General features: G+C 43.2%; 1 protein-coding gene across 3 annotated transcripts; it reads left to right on the top strand.

Moving 5' to 3' along the window:
- Positions 1–1924: 1924 nt before the first annotated feature.
- On the top strand, positions 1925–8027 carry LOC123088361 (disease resistance protein RPM1). Of its 3 annotated transcripts, XM_044510556.1 has the most exons (10): positions 1925–2229; positions 2475–5336; positions 5450–5525; positions 5637–5668; positions 5825–5907; positions 6008–6380; positions 6487–6660; positions 6951–7109; positions 7220–7378; positions 7519–8027. In XM_044510556.1, the coding sequence occupies exons 1-3, from the start codon at positions 2114–2116 to the stop codon at positions 5484–5486; spliced, it is 3015 nt and encodes a 1004-aa protein (XP_044366491.1). In that variant the 5' UTR covers positions 1925–2113; the 3' UTR covers positions 5487–5525; positions 5637–5668; positions 5825–5907; positions 6008–6380; positions 6487–6660; positions 6951–7109; positions 7220–7378; positions 7519–8027. The 3 variants fall into 3 exon arrangements, with proteins under 3 accessions (XP_044366491.1, XP_044366490.1, XP_044366489.1); XM_044510555.1 differs by having other exon boundaries at positions 5450–5668; XM_044510554.1 differs by lacking the exon at positions 5637–5668.
- The last annotated feature ends 278 nt before the right edge of the window (positions 8028–8305 follow it).

Here is an 8305-nt window from a genome sequence, read left to right on the forward strand (position 1 = left end):
ATTGCCGAATAGGAGGTCCCCACTGGAAAGACAAAGCTCCATTCATGTTGTTGGGCTTGGGTGCCTTATTTCTCAAGTAAGATATCTTTTCCGCCAGCTTGAAAGAGTGTTCTTTTTTCTTCTTCTTTTGCTAGAGAGATTTTTGTCATTCTGGCTCGTTCCAACAATTTTTTCAAGTAAAACATTTGTTTTGGCTTTTGATTATTCCGGCATGTGATTATCACTCGCTATGTTAGATAATGAAATGCATGGTGAAAGAATATTATAAAAAGAGCAGAAACCACTTTTTTCATCTAATAATATAAGACCAAATCGGCTGGGTGTACTGATTTGCTTCACGTAGGATAACATGCTCACTTTTGCTGTTTATTTGTCATCATTGGTTGGTACTCTCTGCGTTATGAAATGCTCGGAAGTTATAGGTTTGTCCTAAGTCAAACTTGTATACGTTCGACCAAATCCGTAGCATCATTAGTTTCACCACATAACATATATTTTTATTGTATATATATTTAACGTTGTAAATATTGCAAATCCTAGCACGAAACAAATGAAGAAATTGGAATGTCAATAGAAAATGTTGATTTTGTCAGAATGAAGAGACAACGGGTCCGCATGAATATGCATCTCACTTTGCTCACTTGCTTCCAGGATCGTGCATACATTATGGCAGTACGTACTTTTAATTAGCACCGTTCAGCCTAAAAATTGCCGTTACATTGAACGCCACTGGGCTTCACATGACTTTGTCGGGAGTCAGAACCACATTTCATAAGTAATCTTCTCGCAACGCTTTTACGACCTGCGATGTACTTTGCGACAAGACTATGGAGAACCACAAGAGCTGCAATTTAACTAGGGAAAAAGGTACATATAGCATCGGTATGTTGCTTAGTTAATCAACCATGGCAGGCCAATGCAGCCAAACTTTTGTCCGTCTCTATGTGGTTTGCCCAATTTTTGTGCGTTTGGGCCATCAATTAAGCGTCGTCTTACTATGACCAGATCCGCTATTGCCGCCGGTACATTTGTTTTGTTTTCTAGGGAGCATATAAAACTAGCAAAGCATGGTGTCTCTTTCTACCGTCCTTTCCCTTCCCTTTCCACCATAGCATCTACTCACGCCCGGACCTTCCTTCTGCGTTTCTGAGGGCACTCCACTAAAATCCTAAATTTATAGTAGTCTCTGTTTTGAAATGCAAACATCTCAAGATTTAAGTTTGACAAACAATTGAATAATAAACATCTCAAAATTCAAATTGGAGAAACACTAATATGAACCGGAGAGAGTATATTTCTCTTGACTAATCACCGAGCAAAGCAAGGCGATGTACATACAAGCAACCAATAATGCAATATGCACACATAGCTGTTGCGCGTGAACATGCATGCACGTATGTGAAAACTTGGGCCAGATTAATTGGAGTCAAGTGCCAAATTTTAACATGGTCCCTCTTACCTTCTCTGGTAATGTACAAGGTAGCTCTTCCGGTAAAATAGCGAGAAAGAGAAAGGGAAACAAGCAGTAAGATTAATGTAGTCTGCCACTGCTGCATTGCCTTCTTTTCATCATGCACAAGATCGAGTGGGAGACACCAATGAACCGCACTTTGAACCCATTGGCGCTGGGCGGGAACGCGTGCGGGCGAGGAAGAGGGTTTTGGGTGGGCCATTGTGGTCAAATGCGAGCGTGGCAGCTATCCGAATGTCTGCAAAGCCCCTCCCCCGTCCGATCCACACAGTCCAAACATATACGGGCGGTTTGAGGGTCGGCATTGGAGATGCCCTTAGCTGTCAGAAATCAAGTGTGGATTATTAGGGGGGAGCTGGCGCAGATCGGCTTTAGTTGCCTAGTCTTGAGGCGCTAGCTAAGACACATGCACGCTATCGTCTGGTCTACTCTTCTATTAGGACCAAACACACTGATCCCCTTTCCCTATAGTAGCACTGCCGTTTGCCTATTTGGTAGAACGAAAATAGCACTGCAACCTTGCATTTGTTGCCGCTCCCTGTCCTTCGTCCTCAACATCCACCTAGTGTGAGACCTACTTTGTGAGGGTCTTCCACAGAGGAAAGGAAAAGGTGTTCGGTGAGGAACCAGCCAGAGCCGGAGATGGCGGAGACGGTGTTAAGCATGGCGAGGTCCATGCTGGGGGGCGCCATCAGCAAGGCCACCTCTGCCGCGGCCACCGAGCTGAGCTTGGTGATGGGTGTGCAGAAGGATATCTGGTATGTACGGATGCATCCATTTACATGCTAACTCTTTCAAGTTGTTACATAGATCGACTTACTGGTACCAAATCTAGGAAATATATAGGTTTTCTCATGCATGTTTCAGATCTCATTCCCATTGTTCGATTATTTTTCCGTTATTCATGGATGCGGCAATTTTTCTCATGCATTGTCGCCGCTTGCCACCAGCTACAGAATGACAATAGTGGTTGTTCTGAATCTCAATTTAATTTGCTTGACAGGTTCATCAAAGACGAGCTAAAGACGATGCAAGCATTCTTGTCAGCCGCTGAAGCAACGAAGAACAGAGACATGCTGCTGAAGGTGTGGGCAGACCAAGTAAGGGACCTATCCTACAATATAGAAGATTGCCTTGATGAATTTATGGTTCATGTGAGGAGCCAAAGCCTAACAAAACGGCTGATGAGGCTGAAAGATCGTCGTCGGATTGCTATCCAAATTCGCAACCTGAAAGCAAGAGTTGAAGAAGTGAGCAGCAGGAATGCACGCTACAACTTGATCAAGACAGAGGCCTCAACGACCAGTGACAAGGAGGTTTCTTACATAGAAGATGTACGTAATCACTCGGCAAGCAACATTGATGAAGCAGAACTTGTGGGCTTTACAAAGCCTAGGGAGGAGTTGATTAAGCTGATGGATGTCAACACAAGAGATGGTAATGCCAAAGTTATATGTGTGGTTGGCATGGGTGGTTTAGGCAAGACTACTCTTACAAGAAAAACTTTTGAAAGTAAGGAAGATATTGTGAAGAATTTTTCTTATTGTGCTTGGATCACAGTTTCACAGTCATTTTGCAAGATAGAAATGCTCAAGGATATGACCAGGCAACTTCTGGGTGGAGATTCATTGAAGAACTTGTTGAAAGAACTTGAAGGGAAGGTGGTGCAAGTAAAGGACCTCGCCGAGTACCTCAATCAAGAGATTAAGGATAAGAGGTACCTTATTATTCTTGATGACTTGTGGACCATAGATGCATGGAGGTGGATTAAAGATATTATTTTTCCTAATAGTAACAAGAAAGGTAGTCGGATAATAGTAACAACACGTGATGTTGGCTTAGCAAAGGAATGTACTCTTGAATCCCTTATCTACCGTCTTAAACCCTTAGAGATAGTCGAGGCCACAAATTTGCTAATAAAAAAGAGTAGGAAAATATATGAAGACATGGACAAAGATGAAAACTTCAAGAGCATAGTTGAAAAACTAGTTAAAAAGTGTGGTTGTTTACCACTGGCCATACTCACAATTGGAGGGATCCTTGCCACTAAAAAGATAGTAGAGTGGGAGCACGTCTATAACCAACTCCCGTCTGAGCTTGAGAGTAACCCAAGCCTTGAAGCTATGAAGATGATGGTTACTTTGAGTTACAACCACTTGCCATCTCATCTTAAGCCATGTTTATTATACCTAAGCATCTTTCCCGAGGATTCAGAAATCCAGATGAGGCATCTAGTAGAAAGATGGATTGCTGAGGGGTTGATTAGGGGTGGGACTGGGATGAACATTGAGGATGTGGCAAAAGGTTACTTTAATGAGTTAATCAACCGAAGCATGCTTCAAGCATCAAGGGTGAACATAGAAGGAGTTGTGAAGAGCTGTCGAGTCCATGATATTGTGCGTGATGTCATGATCTCAGTTTCTAGAGATGAAAATTTTGTGTATGTGGCACCAAGTAATGTAACTGGTGCTATGGAGGAGACATTCCGACATGTAGCATACCATGGTAGCATATGCCAAAAGATAGATATGGATTGGAGCCATGTCCGGTCAGTAACTGTGTTTGGTGAGAGATCATTGGGTCCATCACCTTCAGTTTGTTCACCTGACATGAGAATGCTCCGGGTCTTGGATCTAGAGAATGCACAGTTTCAAGTCACACAAAAGGATATCAACAACATAGGATTGTTTCGCCACTTAAAGTATCTGAATTTTTCTCATCCTCGAGGATATTCACATATTTATAAAGTTCCTAGATCCATAGGGAGATTACAAGGCTTGCGCACTTTGAACATTAGAGACAGTTATATTACAGAACTGCCAAATGAGATTTGTAAACTCAAGAGTCTACACAGTCTCCGTTGCAGCAGAAATAATTCATATCAATACTTTTTTGACTGGGGTGGCCCCATGAATTGCTTGGTGGCCTCATTTTTTGTGCCCATTCTGTTCACACCTTTGCTTGATCCTAGTGAGCGTGCTGAGCTACACATGGCATGGTCTAGCCGTTGGTCATGGTCATATGGTGTGAAGGTGCCAAAAGGAATCGGCAAACTGAAAGAGCTGCAAATACTAGAGGTTGTGGACATCAGCCGAACTAGTTGCAGTGCAATTAAAGAGCTAGGTGAGCTTGTGCAGCTGAGAAAACTGAGCGTGGTAACAGAAGGGGTCACCAAGCAGAAATGCAAGGTACTGTGTGATGCCATTCAGAAGCTCACTTCCCTCCGCTCTCTTCAAGTGGACGGTTCACTCGAGTGGCTGCATGCTGTTTCCTCTCCTCCTCCCCTGTTGAGGAGTCTGAATTTGGATGGGCACCTTGGAGAGATTCCTGGCTGGGTTGGCAGTCTGATGCATTTGGTCAAGCTTTACTTATCGGGCAGCAAAATAAAGGAAGAAGGTAACATCATGGAAATACTAGGGCCACTTCCCAACCTCATACAGCTTTTTCTTGGATACATGTCTTATATTGGGGAGAAGTTGGTGTTCAAAACGGGGGCATTCCCAAATCTCAAGAAACTGGATACTCACGGTGTGTGGCAACTGAGAGGGGTGGAATTCGAGGATGGCACCTCATCCCAGCTGGAAACGATAGGTATCAGTTGTTGCAGTTTGGCATCAGGAATTATTGGTATCAACCACCTTTCAAGTCTCAAGGAGATCGCACTTGGTTCCGAAGGTCGAGTGGCGAAGCTTGCTATGCTGCAAAGTGAAGTGGACGCACACCCCAACAGTCCCGTGCTGCGACTGGAGAGGGGCCAGAGCCATCACGACCTGGGGGGTGTCGTCGTCCAAGTGGAAGAAGCAACGGAGGAATCGCCATCTCCGCATGCTGAGCCTGAAGCAGCGGTAGTGACGACAAACCTCAGGTTAGCTAATTGATTCTCTTTTGTTCAACTAGTTGTACATAGAAGCTATTGAGTGCGATGTGCTAATTAATCTGAACTCTGTCATGTTTTTTTTGTGTGTGTGTGTGTAACAGCCAAGATGGTCTGCTTTACACTTACAATTCATGCTGACTCAATTCTGCCAGTTCCACCACAAGCTACCCTCTGCAGGTACGGCTCAAATCTTGCTCCGTTTCTTTTTTGTGTTGGTTCGATTTGGTTTCCTTTCAGTACGCGCCCACGCATTTTTAAGCTGCACCTGATTATATATGGGCAAAGCAGACAGCCAGACACTTGGATCATACTTCAAAGTGGTTAGCACAACACGCCACATCCCGTTTTGTTTATGTAACCAACATGTTACACATATATTTACATGTACCCCTATTTACACATATATTTACAGTTCCTGGCTGCTACATCTCAGACTGATGGAATGAACTAGTTCTCTGTATCGTATATGCATTCAGGTTCAGCTGGAGGTGCAGGAGGATACAAATGGAGTACTCAGGAGGGGTGGCATGACAACTGCAAGAGACGCCAGAATATTCTGGTGCGTGTTTCCTTTTAACCTCGATGCTAGACAGTTTAATGAGTTGAATCAATTCGAAAGAGTAAGTGATGATGACACCGACACCTCTGCAATCTTTCAGGCGGTTGGGCGAACACCTCTGCAATCTTGGAGCAAGCTATAACGTCATTTCCAGAGGACCAGAGGCCGCCGCCGACAATCAGTTCTTCGCCATGGAATTGATCAACGCGATGTCAAATCCTATTTTCTTGGACTCCTTCCGCTTCCAGTCCCAGCTGGAACATCAGTTGACTGCATCTTGCAATGTTCAGAGGATAATCATGATGATCTTTTGCTAATTTTCAATAGAGACTTGCTTTGTTTGCGAGTGGCTCTCTGTTTGTATGATGCCATACTATATTTTGGACCGAATCATAACTGAAGAATGACGAGACCTGCTTACTGTATAAGATTGTGCTCTGAAGAATGACGACACCGACGAAGAGCACGAACAGGTCAGCTAACTTCTCTTTTGTCCAGTACTAGTCGACAGCAAATGAGGTGCTAATTGCTACCTTTTGCATTCAGAATTAATCTCTCTCTGCCTTGTTGTTTTAACAGCCAAGATGACATACCGTACACATACAGGCCCAGTCCAATAACCATGCCGCTATATAACTGCATGATCATCAGGCAAGTGCCGTTAGGAGTTCAGACTTGTGAAGAAAATCAGCAGCTACAAGTACACTTTATTCATCACTAAACGAAAAAGTGGGAACTTCCTGCAGCCTGCAGGTGATTGTTTTTTCTATATCGATGGTCTTATGCATAGATTTTCCTTTCAATTAGTATATTTTCCCTGTTTTTGTACGAAAGAAGAAAATAACACTCTGTTCTTTAAACATAAACCCAAAATTATTATTCTATACAATCTGCACTGTATCTGTCGTCTACAAACAGAACTAGTTCTTTTTCATATGATCAGTTTCACAGTTTGGTCTCTTAGACTCTCACCATTACCAATGGGGCTACCTCCTCATGTCTTTTATAATTTGAAGCACCCCTTTTGTTGACACACTTCACAGGAAGTTGGGATTCCTCAACCTGGGACAAGCTGGAGCATGGCATGATTAAACTCACGATGCAATTAATGCGACTTATGGCGGTGGATTACCTGATTTTCAGCTGAAGGTTGCATATTAGCAAGGAGCCAACTGGCGGAAGGTGCCATGGAAGTACCAGAGGTGGGCCGTTGGCACCCGCTAACCTAGTTTTCTTTCTGTATTTCAGTTTATAATTGTATATGCTGGGGAGAAATTAGTTCTCTCAATGTGGTAGTATGTCAAAATTGCAGGAATGTTGATATTACGGAGAAGCTGGAGCAACTCTCAGACATGAGGTCTGAGCAGGGTGCATGCCTCTGCAGCTGAATTGAACAAAACATTTCAGCCATCCAGTGCTTGAAAAGGAAACTGAATGTTCTGAAGTGTGAACTGTGATCACACCATAAATGGTCAGTTCAGCTCCTTCTCGTTGTTGTCATGTTCGATTTTCCATATACATACAGTCCCTGGCGTTGTTTTCAGCTTCCGAACATGCATCTGCTGATGACATGTACTTATTAATAAATTCCCTGTATTAATTTGTTCTCAGCTGGCGAGACGACATTGGAAAATGCAATGGACTGCACTACACAAGATGCTGCTACCAATCAAGCTGCATATATGTAATGTTATGCTGCAATTGACCATCACGTTCAGCTCTCCAAGTTCTCTCTGCTGGCAGGCAGCCTCTCATATGGTGCAAGGTGAAGCTGAGAGGGACCTCAACGTTTCTACTCTGTGAATGGAAGAGGAGTGCATTGATCTTCGGGTTTCAATGCAATGAAAGGGGAGTAGCAAGCTGCGACGCCATTTTGAGATCTCAGAATGTTTACAAGTTGCAAGTGTTGGCCCAGATGAAAAATTGGGTTCTTAGGGAACACCATGGAATGGAATAGATGGTCAACCTGATGGAAATACCTTCAATTTTGAATGCAGACTTATTTTGTTTCCTAGTACTCTGTTTTCCTAGAGATGATTGATTGCTCTCCATTTGTTGCTGCCACTATGTCTGCGCTTGTTTGTAAACAGAGAATAATGATTGCATCTGTCCTTATCCATTTTCTACCAACTTGAGTTGATGAAACAATAGGCCTGCCGCCCTATGGACTCTGCGATTTTCATCGGGTTCGCTTTGCAAATTACAGTTTACCAGCAAAAAGGCATCGCGACGGTATCCGGCATCCACAGTTTTATTTTGGAATGAGCAGTAGTATTTTCCATCCATAGTCAGTGACCATGTTTGGAAACTGTCGGCAGTTTCTTATGTTAGAATACATACGTGTAGTTAGAGATAAGGAAAGATAACGATAGAATTAGTTTAAATATACTGTGTTTAG

Source organism: Triticum aestivum, chromosome 4A (genome assembly GCF_018294505.1).
Source record: "Triticum aestivum cultivar Chinese Spring chromosome 4A, IWGSC CS RefSeq v2.1, whole genome shotgun sequence".
NCBI classification, from domain to species: domain Eukaryota; kingdom Viridiplantae; phylum Streptophyta; class Magnoliopsida; order Poales; family Poaceae; genus Triticum; species Triticum aestivum.

Coding starts and splice junctions, on each gene's coding strand:
- LOC123088361 (XM_044510555.1), top strand. CDS start 2,114: ATGGCGGAGACGGTGTTAAGCATGGCGAGGTCCATGCTGGGGGGCGCC. Junction 2,230..2,474: donor GGTGTGCAGAAGGATATCTG/GTATGTACGGAT, acceptor TTTGCTTGACAG/GTTCATCAAAGACGAGCTAA. Junction 5,337..5,449: donor GTAGTGACGACAAACCTCAG/GTTAGCTAATTG, acceptor TGTGTGTAACAG/CCAAGATGGTCTGCTTTACA.